At 37.5% G+C, this 20,173-nt stretch overlaps 2 protein-coding genes across 2 annotated transcripts; one reads left to right on the top strand and one right to left on the bottom strand.

The window, feature by feature from the left end:
- Window positions 1-26: 26 nt before the first annotated feature.
- PPAT (phosphoribosyl pyrophosphate amidotransferase) lies at window positions 27-14,295 on the bottom strand. Its single transcript, XM_010710158.3, has 11 exons — window positions 14,250-14,295; window positions 12,384-12,535; window positions 8,741-8,947; window positions 8,021-8,133; window positions 7,784-7,929; window positions 6,686-6,758; window positions 5,506-5,657; window positions 4,248-4,375; window positions 3,758-3,979; window positions 2,881-3,001; window positions 27-1,516 (listed from the first exon to the last, which is right to left on the bottom strand). Exons 1-11 carry the CDS (start codon window positions 14,293-14,295, stop codon window positions 1,341-1,343), a joined length of 1,536 nt encoding a protein of 511 aa, XP_010708460.1. The 3' UTR covers window positions 27-1,340.
- On the top strand, window positions 12,583-19,926 carry LOC104910751 (phosphoribosylaminoimidazole carboxylase and phosphoribosylaminoimidazolesuccinocarboxamide synthase). Its single transcript, XM_031553131.1, has 2 exons — window positions 12,583-14,912; window positions 19,318-19,926. The coding sequence occupies exons 1-2, from the start codon at window positions 14,528-14,530 to the stop codon at window positions 19,413-19,415; spliced, it is 483 nt and encodes a 160-aa protein (XP_031408991.1). The 5' UTR covers window positions 12,583-14,527; the 3' UTR covers window positions 19,416-19,926.
- Window positions 19,927-20,173: the final 247 nt, after the last annotated feature.

The following is a 20,173-nucleotide window of genomic DNA, read 5'->3' as shown; positions in this document are numbered from 1 at the left end:
TAATTCTCAACTATGTGCAAGATGGGGAAGAAAAAAGCTCTTAAACTTTTATTTTTCTCTGTTTTTGTAGCAGTGTCACATGTAATTTTAAGGCCAAAATACACAATATTAAATAGATAATCTAAAATCAAGTTGCTGGTACTTTGTGAAAAAACACAGGTATACAAAATATTTTTTACAATTGTGCGTTCATTTGCAGTAGTTTCAAAAGGTGCTTTTCTGTTTCAGCTAGTGGTTCATTTTGAGGTGATCTTTATGTATACAAGTAACTAACTGTGACCAATTAAAAATATTATGCTAATACAATTAAAAAGTTCAATACTAATGGTTCTTCAAAACTCTTTCTTTTGAAACATTACATTTATTTTAACAGTAGTGAAGTGTAAAAAGAAGAGTCTGGCCAAAACAACACAATCTTCAGTTGTTATATCACACTTACTGTTAAGAAAGTGACTATATTTTTGAGTGAAGTTTGGACGTTAACATAGATAGAGCACACTGAGTAATAGCTCAGACTTCAGAAATTGTCAGGACTTGTCCTGGAGAAAACAAGATGTGAAACAAAAAATAAAAAATGGCAGTGCCAAGTGTTTTTCTCTTTCCACATTCTATTGGCCACTGGAAAACACCTGAAGATATGCGTTGGACTTCGGAAAAGAATTTTGAAGTTACAAACATAGAAAGCTTTTGGCTTACAATCTCCCTGAGTGTTCATTTTTAAAATCATGTAACAGACATTATGTTCATGGAATCTGGACACTTAGGTACAAAGGGCTTGATTTATAATGGCTATTTAGCTTATATGCTATTTAGCTATATATATATAAATGGCTATTTAGTAAGATATATTTTTTTAAAATCTAAGCAAAAGCTGCCAAGGAAGCAATTTGACTCTTCAGATTTTTTCCAAAAGAGAGAAGCAAGCTTCACATTCCTTGTACTGATTTTGATAATTTGAAATTACACCATATGATTTATAATTTGTTCTTCAACTTTGTGAATAAATCTGACACAGCTCACAGTCAGGGCAAGACTAAAACAAAAAGCTTTGGGACTGGTAAATAATTATAAACACTTTGGTTTTTACAATATTTTAGAGAAAATAGAAAGCACAACTGTGCTTCAAAACTATATGGTTTTATATTTTAATTTGCTTAGATAGTTTTTGTCAGCACAGACTTTATCTAAGCCATTTCCATAAAGACGTAGTTAGTAACAGTAATCAGTTAGCTCTGGTAAGCTTTACATATTACCTAAACGTAAGAAGGCTACTAGCAAGAAGGCATCTTTGAAACAGGTGCATTCATCAATGGATGAACCAATGTCTATCCACTAAAAATTCACCATTCTAGCTCTACAGGATACTCTCCAGTGAGACATGCTGTGCAATGACCAATCTTTCCAACACGCGATTTCTGGGTTTTAAGACTGTTCTCATTCTCTTTTCTTGCTTTGATGCTTTCTTGTACAGATGATACGAGCCCTTCCACAGAAAGATAAACAACACTGTCGGCCCCTAGAGGAAATAAAGAATTCATCAGTTAAAAGCTGCAATTTTGTTCCAAATGCAGTGCTCTTACAAAATGTGAGTGCACTGTTGTATTGATTACAATACAAGGTGGATCACCTCACATCAAGACAATAGTCATGAAAAATAACAAGACCATAACAAGCCTTGCCCTTCTCCAATTATTTGTACAGGGAACAGAATCACTGAAATCTAGACAGGAGGTTCTGAGTTGCAAAAATTGAAACAGAATTCAGGGTATGTATTAAGACTGTCTAAACTCTGAGCAGTTTCACAGACTTATTTTGCATTTCAGCTCTGGAAGCAGGTGTAACGTGTGACTCAATTCCCAAACTAAACTTCTTACCAATAATACCCTTTCTGGAACGTGGAGGAGCAGAAGAACATCATGTTAAAAAAAATTCAGTATTCAGGTCATGAAAATGTTGTAGCAGTAGAAAAGTTTGACAGCCTTTTCACATAATCACTTTTTCATTTACACTCACTATTTTATGTGAGTATATAAATATGTATTTATTTCTTAAATACAAGATCCTACAAACTTGAAATATTTCAACATGCCTTCATGATGATGATTTTGGAGAAAGGAATTAATTTTAAGATTAGACAGTATTTACACAAGAAATCTGAGTTTAAAGTTTTCTAACCACAGCTATATTCTTAAACCATTTTTAAAATACTTTGCAGCACAACAAGCCATATACTAGATTTTGTCACTCACAGTCCTTCACACAATTTCTATTACTGCTATCTCCATGATGAGCACATTATTTACCACGTCGCAAGCAACATTAAGTTACTGGTTCTTTGTTCTGCTGTAAATGTAACTTGCTCTAGAGATTAAATGTATTTAATTAACATTCTTTGATTAGTTTCAAATGTCATTTCTTTCAAAGTGATGCAAATTCCAAGAACTTAAATTTGTAGAAAAATCAGTGGGTGTTTACAAATTTAGGATACATTTTTATGAATGTCAAGAAAGTGAAACTACATTAGTTTTTCATTACACAACAGATTTTCACCTATTTTCTTTCTGATATTTGCCTACAGCAACACTATGTGTGAAGTGTTTCCCAGAAGGAGTTCTAAGTACTGGAAATATGTTATTAGCCTTTACTTGTAACTTATGAATTATTCTAATGCTTTACATTAGTCAGAGAAATTCATTAACTGCATCATAAAATATGCAGCTAAGTTGGTTTGAATCAGAGGGAACACACAATATTTAGTGTGTCAACTTTTATGATTTTTTGTCAGTTTTGCCATTCTTGCCTTGATGTGTTCTTTATTTTGATGCAGGCAGTAAATACCTTGCAGGTGAAAACCACCTTTCAAAAAAACCCCACATTTACCTATATAGTTCGCAAGATCATGAAATTCAGGTCTGTTGGCAATCAGTTCTTCTTTTGTTGGAATGTTTATTCCCATGTAACATGGAAATCTTATGGGAGGTGAAGCCACACGAATGTGCACCTGAATAAAAACACAATTTCAAAATAGTGCTATTAGGTGAAGTTCAGCAGATCGTAATAAAATATCAAAGTCCAAGTTCTGCAAAATAGTAATGAAGAAAGGAACACAGCATTTGATCAAAGCCACGGAATGGTTAAAAGTAAGATAACTTTCAGATTTGAAGACGCAAAGAAAGAAAGGTAATTTTAGAATTTATCATTACAATTTCCTAATGTTCCATAAGGTTCAGTCTTGATTTTGCTTCTCTTCCGTAGCGTTCAATTCTTGATGCAGGTGTTTCAGTTTACAAAGTCAAACATCATATGAAACACTTCTGCTTCAGTGAAAAACTTGCTTACTGTTTCAGTTAAAAAATCTGAATCAATTAAACAAATGTGCTGTGATGACTTAAAGCACGTCTGTTTACTGCAGTACGTGAATGTATTTAATGCATGTGGCAGTAACATCACACCAATACTTTTTTCCTCATCTTACCTAATCTGTTTTCTATTCTAGTTGTCAGTTAGCACTTTATAAATGGAGACATGTTCCCCTGTTCCTCTTCCCTTAATCTCCCAAAAATCAAAGCCAAAGAAACAAAATAAACTTTTCAACCCACCATGACAAAACACACACACCTGCCGCCTTTTTTTTTGCACACTTGCACTTTTAAATAATGGAAAAATGCAGAGTACAAATAAAGTAAAAACCCAGTGCTTTACCCTCCCATCAATCTTGTACTTAAATGTGTACTGTACAGACTAAAAATGAACTTACCTCTTTAGCTCCTGATTCCCTTAGTAGTTTTATTATGGGAGAAATAGTATTGCCCCTCACAATTGAATCATCAATGATAACAACTCGCTTGCCTTTAAAATTGTCAGATAGAACACCAAACTTCTTTGCAACACCAAGTTGCCGTAACCTCATATTTGGCTGGATAAAAGTTCTTCCCACATAGCGATTTTTACAGAGTACTTCAACATATGGCAGTCCACACTATAAACAGGAGACATTAAACAGAGTTAGTGTCTGTAAAACTGGTTATTCTGTTACTGTGCTTTAAAGAAACCTTAGGATTCAGTATAATTTCACAATAACCAAACATCTTTGAAATACCTTATTGGAGTGGAATAATAACAAAAATAAGTGATGCAGTGACTCAGAAGGTGTGAGGCCACTCTAGTAGCCTGTGCTGAAATACACCACTACAAAAAAAAAGGTATGTGTAGATATACTTGAGAAAAGAAAGCAAATTAACACAAACCTTTTGAGCATAACCCAGAGCTGCTGGGGTTGCAGACTCTGGAACAGTGCTGACCAGGTCTGCCTCCACAGGTGCTTCAATAGCAAGTTGCTGGCCACATCTCCTCCTGACTGAATACACCATTTGACCTAAGAACAGCAATAAGTATTTTTCCTGGTATGCATAATTCAGATTTCCTCTCAGATTGCTGTACAAATGTCTGTGGTAAGTTGCAGGCATAGAAGTCAGTGAGAAAAATTTTGGAGTTAATAAGCAGTCATTCACACGAGCTCATTTTTTATTTCCACCCATCATGTCATATTATAACATTCAAAACTCTATCACTACACAGAGAATTAACACCCAGTCTGCCCTAATCAGGTAACTAAACTTCCTGTGGATGTTACAAAATCTACTTACAGGAGCAAAGAAGAAGAAATTATGCCTGCATGTTCACAATATGCATATTCTATTTTTAGTCTGTTTTCCTAAGCAAAGTTTGTGCAATCATTCTGTCTGTCTCTATCTACTTACTAATTTTGAATCAGTTGGCTATATTTACCCCACATTCGTTAAGGCAAGAAGAGGCCTCAAGAGTTTTGAAGGTCCTAAAAGTTTGGAACCAGGAGAGGAAACTGGAAGTACTGTGGTGACATAGGCAAGGTAAAGGTACAGAAGACAGTACTAGGGAACATGAGGGAAGTGGGGACATTGCTAGGTATGAATGTGCTGGCTAATATCACATCTCTAAGACAATTTTCAGAAGCTTCTACTGAAATAAAGACATTAGACTGACAGTCCCAAATACTTAGATAATTCACAGATTTAGAAGTTGTATTAAAAGTGTCTTCCTGAAGTAACCCTTTCTTCCAACAAAAACACTAAGATAACGTTGTTTAGCAGATTCTCTTTCATAGGTCTAATTATTTAAAAAGTTTTCTAAGAACTAATACAGTTCTTAAGTCTCTTGCTTTGAAGGGATATTTCCACTACCTTAATCATGTTTGTGGTTCTTTTTGTCCTTTCCATGAGGCTACGCAGGCAGGCCTGACTGAGGCAGTATACACAGACAGGAACAGGAAGGTGATGCTACATGCTTCTCCTGAGTCTTATATCCTCAAGAACTGTGCGAGCCCATTCTGTGCCAGCCCTGTTGTGAAAGCTCACACTCACTGCCACTCTGCAATGATTTGAGATCCTCTCTAGAGTCAGTTGTCCTCCAGAATATAACCTCCCATTATTTCGGGAGGCAGAAGGTTTGTACATTACATCTTCTCACCTTCAAAGATACTGTCTGGTCTTGCAAAATAAACATATTCAAAGATGCAGAATGCTGACGGATCTCCTTCCGGTCTTGGTACAACATCCAATGTTTGGACATCGTACCTGGATATTTTCACAATCTCTCCAGGAAGTACCTCACGATAGTACCTTGAAAGAGAAATACGCAGCATTTAGAATGACAGTTTTAAAACATAAACCCTATTGGTGGGAAAACTGCTTTAGAATATGATCTTTTTCTTGTCTTAGGAGTTGACCTGTTTTATGACCAACATGGTAAGAGAAGTGACCTTTACTAGAATGGCCTGAATTAGCACCTAATAGCAATAAATTAATACTGTGATACCACAGAATTCTTCCCATATGTGGGATGTAATCCAGTACAAAAAACACAGAAAAACACACCCACAAGAATACTATACAGAAGACAATAAAAGACTACTAAAGTTATTACATTCTTTCCTGGTTTTGCTTTTCTTTCTTTGGGTAGTGTGTTACCCAAATGCATATTTTTGTAATCTCGTATTAAGAAATTAAATATAACTGCTCTTTTTCTTTTTTCTTTTTTTTTTTGACATCTCCCAATGAGCCTTCAATCTCTTTTTGTTTCAAGAAAGTGTTCCATTTTTCTTTTTACAGTGTTTTAGGTAGGGAGGGAATGTGAATCTCATGTATTGCTTTAATAGATCTAATGTGTTTGCACCTATGGAAATAGTTTCAAGTGCCTGTCACTTTTTTGAAACAAGGAGGCCATTTGATAGGCAGCATATGCTATTGCTCAAGTTAGTACAACCCATAAGCTACCACTGCAACCTCTTCCATAGCATTACTTTATAATAACATGAATTTCACTGCTAACTAGGGTAAAATTAAAATCGATAAGGATATTCAAATTTAAAGCAACAAGAGGCATTCTTGAGGTTGTCTTTACTCTTATTTCCTGAACATGTAATTATTTAACTTCCTTTACATTAACTCAATCAAAAAAATAAACTCTCAAAAGACAGAATTGGCAAAAAAAAAAAAACCAACAACCCCCCTCCCCTTCCAAACAGTCAACAAACTTATCCTTCATGTCTTTACATTGTTAGAGATTACGATACTTGGCAATTTGAGGCTTAATGTTTAATTACTGCTTGAGGAGACCTTTCAGATCAAGTGAGAACCAGAACACTTACTCAGCACCAATAGATAAAAAGCTACAGGATTCAGAGGAGACTACCCATCCTTCTGTTTCACTGTTATCTTTTCCTGAAATAAAAGATTTCTGTTATAGTTAGATTCCACAATTTTTGATACCACTCTGCATACCTAATACAGTACTTGTCTTGCTATGTTCTAGTTTGCCAAATGCTCAAATTTAAATTTGCAATGGTTAGCACTCCAAAATTTCTGTATCATTTTAAAAAATGTAAGCACCATAAAGTAGTTCTAGGCACAACTGGTAGTAACAGCATCATATTCCTGGTTCAGAAATGTTGTCTCCACAATATTTCAGATTTTTCCATTTATAGTTGAATTGCTCTAGATATATACAATTACTTCTGTTTAGACAAGAAATTCCTTATTTTTTTCTTATGTTAATTGTGTCCATAGCCTTTTGACTACAGTGAATATTGTACTCAACTCCAATAAAGATAGTACAGGCACAGAACAGATCAAACCAAATGTCTGTATGCTTTAAAAATCTTGAGTTTTTTCTTGTGCTCAAAGGACTTTATTCCCATCAGTTGATGTGAGCACTTGGAAAGTAGAAATACGTTGTCTGTAATCCAACACCTGTTGACTGTCTTACACAAAAGAAAGGAAGAAAACTGACATTTTTTCTGGACTGGATATAGTCCTGGATAAATGACTCCAAATGGCTCTGCTTTAGTGAGAGGATGGAGCAGATGACCTCCAAGTCCCTTCTAACCTCAGCTGTGATTCTGTTCGTCCTTGCTTTCCTAGTTTGGTGATAAGAACTTAGTTTCATTTTCAGAAATACACTGTTGCAGTTGGGGTGCCTAATTCTGACACTGTCATCAGGCAGTATTCACTTTTGCTGAAAACAGAAACAATGTTTGCAGGCTTCTTACAAATTACCTTTTCCTTACACCACTACTGTTAGGAATTTACAATACTGTCTTTTGCATTACATATTTCTATCTCTACTTCAGTAATGCAGCTGTAATTACTTAAATTGATGGCTTCATGTGCTAACATGAATGTGCATATTCATATATATATATATATATATATAGGTGTATGAATATTAGTTTATTCGTATGATTTACCTTTTCCATTCATGTCTCCTACTGGAATAAGGCGACCAATGCAGAGAGGGCGATTCCCATATGGATCACGTACTGCATAGATTATGTCTTTATGCATAATTAGCAATGAATATGAAGTTGGAGTTTCATTCATTAAATTTTTAATTCTGCAATGAGACAGAGGTGAGCATAATCGTGTGTTGCACACCATGCTGAGAGTAGATTGCTGTTCTTGCTTCTGAAACCTGTAATCCTCACCTTGCTACCCAGTCAGCAGTGTCGTCATTTTCTAGAGGAGGTGTGAAAGCCAGCAGCTGGGTGATCAATTCACTGTCAGAACTGGTTGACAATCCTACACCATGCCGCATAAGCTTTTAAGACACACACAAAAAAGGGTTATCAGTAGTAAAGTACTTATCTTGTCATACCTTTGCCTTGCTTCAATGCAGGAGTAGATCCTGTAGATTTTGGATGGAATTTAATAGCACAGATTTCACACTGAAACATCTGCTAAATTTTAAGCAGGTTCTTTAAAAAATACTCTTCCAGCCAAATAGACTATAAAATCTGTCATTTGATGATCTCCTTATGTTTGTGTCCTGATAGTGCTCATGATGAATTTTGCAAGCCAGAAAGTAAAGACAATATTGCAAACAAGAACGTTTCATATCATGATTACCTCACCTAATTATTATGTCTCTCTTAGCTCTAAACATATGATCATTAGGAATTAGTTTTCTCACTTGACATACAGAAGTGTTGACAAATAGACTAGAGAACTAGTGAGTTATGCCCTTTAGTAATTACAAATGTCTACTCTTTCCTGGGGCTTCTCCTCCCCCAGGGCTATTTGGATTATGATGCTCTTTCACAACACACAGTAGTTTGTCATTAAGTACTCATCATAGTAAACTTTCTGCTCATTTCTGCTTCATGCTCAGAAATGAATGATACTGGGTTCTCCCAGGAGATACTAACCTTCCTCCTCAGTCGTACAGCATTTGTTAGTTCCCCATTGTGTGCCACAGCGATCTTTCCATGAAGAGTTTCTACAACAAAAGGCTGGCAGTTCTGCAGCTCAGAGATCCCCGAAGTAGAGTACCTGGTGTGCCCGATACCAAGGTTTGAAACATATAGCTTCTTCAGGCTGTCTGCATTGAACACGTGATTTATAAGACCCATTCCCTTCAGGAGAAAAGGAAAAAAATTGTTGTTCTGTTGTTTTGTTTTATTGGCAGTGTGCTCATTTCTCCTTGTGCTTGTTCCTGGTAATAAATACTTTGCTTGTTCCTGGTAATTAATACTTTGCTAGAAAGGGAAATAACCCGAAATCTACAAGAAAGAAAGAAGCTGATTAGGTGTCACAATGATATGTCAGATACCATTACTCCTATTTTTAGACAAAATATTATACATTTTCGTTCTGAGGATTTCCACTGAACAATCTATTTCCTGACTAAAAATGCACCCTTCGAAAAACACAACCAAAGAGTTAAGGCATTTAAAAACGTAAGAAAAAAGAATGTCCAAAGGGAAGGAAAAGAAGAAAAAAGTTGCAAGATTCTCCACTTAGGATATACTATTGGCAAGTTAGTGATATATATGATTTGCTTTTATACTGGTCCATGACAACATTTATCAGATTGCAGTCATTCCCATTTATCAGACTGCAATCAATGTCAGAAGCAAAGCTTTTTCTTGTTTACTTAAAACAAACATTTCATACATCCAGGTTGCCTTCTATTTAAAGCAGAAATGCGTCAAAGCGTTTTAGTCAGCTGTCAGGAGCTTCTTATGGCAACAAGCGCTATGTGGCAACAAATTAACAGCAAGAATAGCCTGAAAAAAAAAACCTGCATACAGTAGAAATTAAGACTGGATTCCAAACCCTCCTACCATTCCAGCTTCTTATGCTGCCTGTGGAAAATGTTTATACTTCTAAGCCCCTGTTTCCCTATGATGTATGGTAACTGTGATGTACATGAAATCACACACGATAAGACTCTTCTAGGATCTGTAAAGTTACATGAGAGAGATTGAAAAGTCATGATTGCTTTATGGCCTGTGCTGTGGATACAATAACAACACAGTGGGATAACATAGGGAGGAAGGAAATCTGGTGAATCGTTTGCAGAACTCAACCAAAGCAGATTAAAGAAAGTCAAGCTTTAGAGAATTCTGTTCTTTGTCTGGATAGTCAAAATACAAAAAGAGTGAGGTTGCACATATGGTTTTAGGATACTTGCTGTCATGTTAAAAAGTTACTGCCACAAGCAAAGTAGTGCTTTTGCTTTAATGGTTCAGCAAACTATATGCCCAATCAAATGTCACCTATTGTCTCACAAATTACATGAAATCTGTACCATGTGCAGAAATGCAATCGTGCTCTTATTTCACTTAGGCTTACTTATGCCAACAGGAGATCTGGCACTTCACAGGTCCAATGTTAATGGATGTGGCTATCTGAAGCACTGCAATAGGTTAAACAAGCAATGCTATTCAAAACACATTTGGTGACACAAGTACATAATCTTTAATATGCATAGTGAAATATTTTGATGATTTAGATTGTGTCAGTGGGACAACGAATGTGAATTACACCAGTATAAAAAATTCCTAGTGAATGCAATCTTATTTCTGTATGTCCCAAGCCTGGTATATACCAGAAAATGATAATATATCTACTTTAATATAGATTTTTCTGCATATCCAAGCATGCAACAGTAAGACAAAACTCTCCTGTTACTGGTGTCACTACATCTATATAAGAGATGTACATTTTTCCACATCCTAGGCTAGTACAGCTATGACACTAATTTTTTCTTGCACAGAGTTGGCTGAAAGGCACTAACAGACAAATCTGGATGAGTCTTCTGGGAGAGTTTAAAACAAAGGATTAAAAACCTTCATCAGGGGCTATTAATCTACCTTCAAAGGCTGGTAACAATCAGAAAGGAACACATATCCATGCCTTAGGTGGTCCAGTTTGTACTCTAATCTATTGGCTTAATCTGTTGACAAAGGTGAGCTTGCACTAATGCACAGTGTTGTAAATCGATGCGGTGAGCAGCAGGCAGCTTTTCCCTTCTGTTTTTTTTCTGCTATGAAGAATGCCAGCTGGTGTCTGGAGGACAAATGGACACAGTAGCATCTTCACTGCTGAGATGTTTTCATGGTGTAGTTTAAAGTCAGAATCCTAAATGTATTTTCACCAGGGTAACAGACCCAAATGTTCCTTACATTAGCATAATTTCCAGGATTATACAAGTCAAATCTGTTGTACTCCACAGGCTGTTTATTACACTTTAGTTATTACGCTTTTTAAAAGTGTTGAATCCAAGAAAGGTATTTCAAGGATAAGAGTAAACATCACATGCTCTGCAACTCTTAAAATATCAAAGCTGATACAATGAGAAAGTCAATTAAACTCTTAGCATGACAGTTAAGTATGTCAGCTCAGTAACATCGAAAATCTGCAGATTATTTTATTGCCTGTTAGAATTTCATTCAGATAAGTAATTTTTACTGCAGGATTTATTTATTCATTTATTTTAAATCTCACTTGAAAAGAAAGTTGCAATTCCAGTAAACCTTAAGGTAAGTTGAAACCCAAGCAGAAGCAGGAAGGAAGAACAGATAACACAGTGTGGAATTTGAGAAAATAGGCATTTAAAAGTGTGTAGGGGGAAGGATGAGGTTGTAAGTAACAGATAGGAAGGGGGGAAAGTTCCAGAAAAGGTGACAAACACAATGCTCAAGAGATGAGAGTGTGCACGAGGCATGGAACAGTCAGGCAGATATGCATGCTGCTGCAGCAAAACAGTTCTTACTCTTAAACTGATTTGAACAGCTTAATTAATCTTCCTCAGAGATGCCTAAACATAAAGATGAACTGCCTTCTGATGGTGGTCAGAGAGCACACTCATATCAAGTGTGCTCCACAGTTTTGTTTGCTGAAATAGTTTTATTTCTAGTCCTCTGCTCTTCCAGGATTTTAATAAGATGATGATTATCTTTTTCTGGATGAGCAAAACCAATCCCTGAGCTTGCAGAGATTCTCCTGGCATATTACTTGAGGCTGTGGTCATTTAATGGCTTTTAACTTCCCTTGGGATTTTCTCAGCTTGAGAAAGACTGGGTGACCTTCTCAGATCTCCACTCAATCATTTACTAAGTTTATGTTTATTTGTAGGTGAAGTAGCTGCCATTTCCTTGATTCTCACTAAGCTAAGAATTAGTTGGCCATGTACTTCTGCAGAACCTGTACCTATTTTCCTTTTCTCTTCTCAAGTTGCATTGGTGTACTCTTCCACATCTCTGTAGTTAACACTTTAGGTGCAGGTGGAGTTTGGAAAGCACTTTTTAAGGTAACAAAAGCCTGATCTGGATACTTCTTTCTGTCTACTACAGTGTATGTGGCTACACCCAGAAGGGATAACATTGGTAGATTTGCTTTAAACGTGAGTTTAAACAGACAGAAATCACCCAAATAACACAATTAGATACTATCACTCTGACAATGCCAAAACAGCAAATGAAACCATGCTGCTTCCCCTCTTTCTAATTATTATTGCTGAAATATGCATCTCACTTGGGCATCAGCAAAACATTTACACTCTACCTTGTGCACTTTGAATGCTTGAGATGACTCTCCATCACTTGTCACAATTCCAGCACTCTCTTGGCCCCTGTGGACAAAATACAAATAAATATAAAGGATGGAAATACTTAGAATGAAACACCATATTATGCTATGGATTAGTGGCTTTTCATCTGTTCTTTACAACATGAAATTTTAATGTAAATTTATTTTTTGTTTCATTTTACACACTTGTATTCAAAATTCAAAACAGTGGTTTCTTGCCCATGTTGTGCTCTTTTTTTCAAAACAGTCACATAAGGTTTGTGCCTAAGCCCACTGAATTCAGTGGAAATCTTTCCATTAATAAGCATTGGCTCAGCCTCTTACTGCAGTCCAATTTCAGTGTAGGCATAAAATAACAGCAGATGTTTAATCTGAAAAGCCACTTTGCAGTGCTAGTACTCTAACACTAGCTAGCATCTATTTCTGTTGGGGTTTGTCTGAAGAAACTTCTGGTTTTGCCTAAAGGAATGCATTTTTTCTCCCACTGATCACCTACACAAATTTTTTGCACTCTTGCACCTAAGCAATCAAGCTAGCATTTACACCACTAACTGTTGTGTGAACCCTCTGGCAAAGTGCTTGAGAACATAAACCTAAGCTTCTGAACCATAGCAAAACAGTTCTGGTGTATGGTGTCATTGAAAATGGAAATGGTTCCACTATGGCAGACCATTCTCACATGGCAGCTGTGTTTTGCTAAGCAGAAGAGCACTATCAGCTAAACGGCAGCCTTGTCCCTAGCCTGCTGCTTTTCCTCCCAGTTGTCTTCCCTGACTCTGTGCAGAGCCCATCTGGTCTGCTCAGATCCCACTGCATTCTCGTACATAATAAGAAGTAAAAGGGAAAGATGTTTTTCTTAGAACTACTTAGAATATTTTTAGAATACTAGAAGCTGCTATTCATCCACTGGACTGGTTTAACTCAACTGAGGAATTATCTAGTATAAGCAGTAATAAAAGTAGCTGTAAACCTACATAACAGATTATAATCTACAACTGAAGATTTTCTTTAAGCCCTAAAACGCTTATATTTGTCACTAGACCCACTTATGTGTACAGCAACATTTAAAGAACATTTACTCAAAGAAAGCAGAACAAAACAAACTTCATACATATCTGAATGAATTTACTCTACAACTGATTTGAAAGATCTCTGAGGAAAAAAAAAATCAGAGATAAGAAAACCCTTAAGTACATTTATTTTAACTCAGGAAGATGTCCTGTCTGTTAACTAATGACTGGCAATAAGATTAAGGGTTGATACAACACATTCAGCAACTTTTAATCCAAATTTCAATATTATAGATGATTTCCAATTCAATATTGATAATGTCCCTTAAAACATCACCAAAATCAAACAGAGGGAGAGAAGCCAACATCATGAATAAAAGGACTTTGCAAGTAGTGGGCTAACATCTTTTATGTAGTGCTAATAGAAGAAGAGTAAGCACAAGCAAAAATGGCTTATGCCATTTTACCAATTCAGTGATTTTTAAGTAAGCAAGCATTTAATTAACTCATCACCGGTAGTAAATGGACAGTAAAAATGCATACAGAAATGCATACAAGAGCCCACAAGTTTTACAGCAAACGCCACTTGGCCATGCAATGGTGAGATTGTGCATCATGCCCACGTTGCTGCCACACCGCCCACACCGCCCCGCAGCCCACACAGCGGCCGGCAGCAGCTTCACGCTGCTGGCAGAGAGGAGCTGCCGCAGCGCTCACACACAGCACCCACGCACCGCGTCCACGCAGCCTGTCCCCAGCATGGGGTGGGTGCAAGCACAGCTTGCTTTCTGCACCCGTGTTTTTCTTGCTCAAGGCAGCAAGCCAGCCCAACCGGCTTTGTTGCCCTGATGGCAGCGCGGTGGTGACCCCGGCACCATTTTCCACACAGGGGGCTGAGAGGCCACTCCAGGGGACGGACAGAGAGCCGGCTGATGGCAATGCGGCTGCTGAGGGCACACTGGGGCTCTGGGTGCCGGTGTGGAGCTCAGGGCGGCCTGCAGCCCGCGGTGCTCGGGGCGGCGCACGGAGCCGCCGAGAAGCAGTCGCCTGGTTGCCTAGGGAACCAGATCTTGGCTAGAAATAGTGAATCATTTCCAGGTCACTCTCAACATGGAGAGTGGAGCGGGGAAGCACTGGACTGAGGAGGAGGTTAAAGCCTTGCTAAGCATCTGGTCGGAGAAGAGCATCAGGAAGCAGCTCCACGGCACCCTGAGGAATAAAGGAATATTCATCTACATCGCCAAAAGGCTGCAGGAGTTAGGAGTTTGTAGAGATTGGAAACAGTGCCGAGCAAAGTACAAAAACCTGAAGTATGAATACAGAACAGTTAAATATGCCCGCAACTCCGGGGATGCCACTAAAACCATGAAGTTTTTTCATGACCTGGATGCCATACTGCGATGTGAACCTGTCGCACACTTGGCTGCCGAGGGGAACAGCAGGTGCTCCACCACCGCACGGCTCAACGCCAGTCCCACCGCAGACAGCAGCCAAGGTAAAACTCTTTCTGCTTCTATATCCTCCCTTTGTTTAAAAACTACCAAACGAAAAGCCCCCAGCCCCAGGCAAACAAGCCCACAGCCTAAGTTTGCCTGCTCTGCACTGAGGCTGCCCAGCCTGCCAGTGCTGTAGAGCAGCCCCAGATGGGATGCACTCCGGCACAGGGCAGGACATATTAGCACCCACCAGTGTTGAAGTCTGTAAATACACTGTAATTCTCACCAAATCACGCTAACTGCTTGCATAAAGCCTCTGTAAGTACTCTGGTGTCAAGGCTCCTGCACAGAGGTCATGCGTTAAATTAAGGAAAGATGGTTGTGTGTGTTGCTTTTTTTTTCCTTTTAATTTCATTTGCGATACTTTGGAACCATGACTATTAGAGCTCCAGTTCTAAACTTAAAGAAAACTGAATGTAGATATGGAAAATGTCACAATTATTTCAAAAACTGTTACTTGTGACACAACTGAAATTTCTAGTTTTTATTTCTCTGTAATTGAAATTTCAGCTATGATGACCAAAGGTAAATTAAATTATTCTATAAGAGATTAACTTCATTTTTTTGAGAAACAGAGGGATATTTAATAACTTCCTATTAAAAATTGTAATGTGCCTATTAAAAATTGTAATGTGCCACCGAAAAGTAAAAATCATCATGTTTCAATATTCTGAGGCAAAACATGTAACTACAACTGCTCTTATTCTGAAGGGTTTTTTTTTTAACCAAATTAGTTGCTTTCCTTGTTTGATTCAGCCCTCTTTACATATGCATTTAAGCTGTGCTTAACATTTCATTAGGGTCAATCTGCTATTCGACAGCATTCAAACCTCCTCATCACATTTTGAATGTCACTGAAGCACAAGCTCCAGTAATAGTTGCAAGTATTAAAATAATATGGCTACAAAGAGAAATTCAAAGACAAGCTCCATTTGTTCCATTTGTATATACTAATTTACATTAATTAAGACTGTGAATCTTTTTAAAGAAAACAATAAACCCACTAAAATAGTATTAGAGGAGCTTGCCAATGGCACAGAGATGCTGGACATATAGCTTACCACTGTACTCTTCCAAGGCTCCTTCTACAATGCTGTCTTACAGGTCTGAGAAAAAGGAATTAACATTTCTCTTGCCACTGTTTACCTTAACTAAAAGCTCAACCTTAATTTGTCATCATTAGCAGAAAGCCTCTAATCTATCACAAGTCACTTTAAAATAAAATGCCAATTTCATGCTATTTTAACATGTGCTGTCTGCACAATGTATTGCTACTACAGTCCATTTTTATTTTAAATATCCAGAACTGAGAACCAAATCTGTGGCTGATACAAGCTGTTAACTCCTGAGGAGTGCACAAAGCTAAATCAGAGTCCCTCCTCTCAGGATCTGAACTTAAGTAATCCTCTGTGTTTTGATGCAGTTTGCACCAATTGTTAATCTCAATTCTCATCTGCTTTCGACCTCTTGTGAGTTTAAATCAGGAAGGGTTGATGGCAGTTATGACTCCCAAATTGGAGAAAAACACAAAAAATAAAATAAAAAATTTTTGTCCCCGAGGTGAGACGCTTCATTTTGAAGCATTGACACAATCTGTTTTTAAAGGTGGTATAATGAAATATATCTCTGAAATGCACAAGCATTTCTACTACTTCCTTTACAAGGAAAAAACGAAAAACAAAAAACAAACAAAAAACCCCAACTATTTTATAAATAGAAAGTAAATGAAACTGTAATAGTAACTGTAAAACTGTAAAATAACTGTAATTGTAATAATGTAACACAAATGGTAATAATTTAAATGCAAAGATTCCCACAGCCATAATTTAGCCACAATAGAAGCTTGCTAAGGAATGAATGTGCCCTGCAGCTATGCAGCACACACACATCTGCACCACGGACAGTGCGAATAGCCGTGACAGCATCAACTTCCTTCATTTAAAGACACAAGCCAAGTAAATAGCGCTGCTTCAGGGACAGTTGTGGTGGCTATGACAGGAGGAGTTGCCAAGCCCAGTCTTTTGAAATTCAGTTGTAAGGCTGAAGTGGCATTTGTGGCTGTGCTGCTGCTGGTCAGAAGTGTCTCGTGGGTGCAGATGTGAATGTGGCACTACCACAGATGGCAGCGTGAGTTTGCACAGCCCGCTGTGCCTATCCACCATCAACATCACAGCTCTTCTGCTGCCTTCGGGAAGAAAGGGACTATTTCATACAAGTATCTCCTGTTAAGAGCTGTGTACATCTGTGTCCTTGTAGGTGTCCTCCTGAAGTTCTGTTTAGCCACTGAAAGTTACGGGAGCAGAGGGACGCATGGTTCTACCTCTCTCTTTTTTAGAAGGGGCTGAGAAGCCTTATTTTAACAGTTGGAGGAACTCAAGGCTTCTGCCTTGCATAGGAGGAGCAGCAACAACAAAAGGCTATCAGAAAACTAAAACCTGTGCCAAATAATAATATTCACTACGCAGATCTTATCTGGAGAACTTAGCTGTCGTAAAGTGTTATTTAACATGCACAATACGGATAGTGCACACTCCCAAAAGAACTCTTTTACCATTCTGCTTAGCCTCAGTTTAAATATTCATACTCATCCTTCATATAAAGCTACAAAGTTTTGTTTGATTATTTCAACTACTAGGATACTGCTGAGGAGGGGAAGGAAGGAGAAGAAGGGAAAAAAAGAAGTCAAATTCTATAGGACTGAATGGTGTTTCTGCAGTGTTTTCCTGATTTTTTTTTCGTATCTTATAAAGTCAGCTTCCTTTAGAAAGTAATTTAGATAAGCTAATAGTTAAAATCACAATTAAATCAAAGAGAGAGGTGTCTGAGGACAAACTCACTTTCCTTGCCCTTGGCTTTACAACAGCAAATGTAGAAAAAAAAATCTAATTTCAGTTCAGTCAGAACAGAAATAGGAAATTGTTATCATATGCACTCAAGTTAGATAGCTACTAGAAAGGATCCTATGAAAATGCAAACTGCAAATGCCACACATATGTCGTTTTCATGTCTGGACTTTAACATTACTTAGCATTCACAAATATTCTATATACATAGCTTTATTAATAAGAGAATGCAATACACGCATGTAAACTTTTTTACTCATCAACTACTTTTTTCCATCAAATATCCTTTCTTTCAAATACAACGTATTTCATGTTTGTTGTTCTTATTTGCTTACAATATTAAGCAGTTTATTTTTAAAGTGTACCTTGTAAATAAAGCTTGTTTATCCCACTGCCCATTCAGTGGGGCTCCAACAAAGAGCTTGTTTCCCTCTCCACAGTTTGCTTTGCGGCTCTCAGGCAGATAAAGCACAAAGCCTGGCACTAGGGGTGGAGGCAGGAGCACACCTTTCTTCCTGTCAAGCCAGTTGCAGGAGATTACAGCTTCTGCCAGAGAAACAAGGTGGACAGCTGGCAGCAGTTAGAGATGAGGCCATAGTATCTATGAGTCATTCTGGGTCTTGCTGAAAGTCGGGAAGGATTTAGGATAATGTTTTCAAACAAATCTAGATGCAGTCAGGGATGCTACATTCCATCAGGACTGCACCTCATCACTGCTTGCTGTTATTACTGCAGTACTGCTGTGCAGGTAGCTTTGATCGATATGACCTACCTGGTTGGAAATGACAGCAGCTCACTCAGCATAACTGCAAAATCATCATTTCAAACTTCCTGTCAACACAGTGTGTTGAATACAGCACAATTTAATAGTCTGTCCTCTGTGAAAATTATGCTGACTCATAATTTGTGCTACATGTGCTGCTTTCCAAATGCAAGTAGCAATTGCTATAATGCTGCTTGTTAAAGAAATGTAGGAATGCAAAACTTTAAAAGCTAGATTGAATCCAGTCGGCTACAAATATCTCCATGCTCTACTCAAAGTATTTTCCCGCATTCCCTGTGCCATTAATCCCTAGATTTCCACAACTCTTTGTTGAACATCATTATCTTCATCCTATTCTTCTCTAAATGTTCTTTTTGGAAATATTTGTTTGGTTATATAAATGAATTCATGTTTATCTGAATCCATGTGCAAAGTCTACTTTTTTGTAAATCTTTACTTTACATTCTGTTTCCAAAATATAGTTTTAAAGTGCAACCTGTAATACCTAGAATCAGAAAAGTGTATGGGTCACTAGAATCAAGTCAGTTTCTATAAGAATTTTAGAATAAAATATATATCTAACAGGTGGTGTATGTAGATGTAAAGTAATTTAATTTAACTCTTGTAATTCCCGTCTTTTTATGGGGACAGGCTAAATGAGTTTAAATTTAATTTAAATACAAATTAAGTGTGGAGATTACAAAGTTACTCATTTCATCGTGTATGGACATTTTCACTTAAACTAATTTCTAATTTTGTCCATACCTATTTTTCATCTGAAAACTCTTTCCTTCCCAGGTGAATTATCAGTTTCTTTAGAAGACGATGAGGATGCACCAGGAGATCCACTACTTTTTATGTCACATGTCAGACCAGTTCAACTAGGTATAGTATGATGGAGCAGTGACCCAAAATAGCTTTCCAAGCTTTCAGAGGATTTTCAATAGCTTGAATATGCCATCATTGTCTGATCAACAAAGCTTTAAAATAATCACACCATTCCACCTTCTCCTTCCTAGTCTTAGTACTTAGTAGTCTCGTGCATCACTAAATACTTTTCACTGCATGTGATATGCCTCCTGTTCGACCCCCACTCCCACTCAAAAGACATCCCATGTTATAGCTTAATCATATTAACCATATTAGTTTTGTTAAATGCTACTGGAAAGCACGCCAAGTGGTAGTGTGTGATCCACATGTCAACTTGTGGATTTTCTCCAACTCATGTAACTTTTGCTTGAAGTAGTACTTAGTGAATGGCCTGAGCCAGGACAGCAGTGCAGAAGTCTGACCTCTCCTACTAAGTAATCCAGGTTCACAATAGTCTTCACAGCAACTGTGTCCTCTCTTCAAGCAAAGGGTGGTGAACAATGTTTTAGTCCAACAATACAACTTGAAACTGGCCAGTAGGACTCCTATAAGAGTTTTGCTAAGGAAAGTCATTGCAGAGCAAAAGAACAAATCTGGCAAGCTTTAAGGAAGGTGAATATCCTAGATGTGACCCCCTTCAAGAAGCTGCTAAAGACAACAGAGAGACCTGAACACATTTTGGGGAGAATAAGAGAGAACTGATGAGCTCATTCCTTCCCTGGATGAACAGCAGCAGTATCCTGAATCTCCCCAAGTGCTCTTTTCACTTCTGATAAGCCCTTTA

The sequence above is a fragment of the Meleagris gallopavo genome, chromosome 4 (assembly GCF_000146605.3).
Source record: "Meleagris gallopavo isolate NT-WF06-2002-E0010 breed Aviagen turkey brand Nicholas breeding stock chromosome 4, Turkey_5.1, whole genome shotgun sequence".
Lineage (NCBI taxonomy): Eukaryota > Metazoa > Chordata > Aves > Galliformes > Phasianidae > Meleagris > Meleagris gallopavo.
The sequence above is the reverse complement of the archived record's forward strand: the minus strand, read 5'-3'. Positions and strand labels throughout refer to the sequence as shown.

Coding starts and splice junctions, on each gene's coding strand:
- PPAT (XM_010710158.3), bottom strand. CDS start 14,295: ATGGTGCCGGGGTCACCACCGCGCTGCCATCAGGGCAACAAAGCCG. Junction 8,948..12,383: donor AAGCATTCAAAGTGCACAAG/GTAGAGTGTAAA, acceptor TTTCTCCTGAAG/GGAATGGGTCTTATAAATCA. Junction 8,134..8,740: donor CTGTACGACTGAGGAGGAAG/GTTAGTATCTCC, acceptor GTGTCTTAAAAG/CTTATGCGGCATGGTGTAGG.
- LOC104910751 (XM_031553131.1), top strand. CDS start 14,528: ATGGAGAGTGGAGCGGGGAAGCACTGGACTGAGGAGGAGGTTAAAGCC. Junction 14,913..19,317: donor CACCGCAGACAGCAGCCAAG/GTAAAACTCTTT, acceptor TTTCCTTCCCAG/GTGAATTATCAGTTTCTTTA.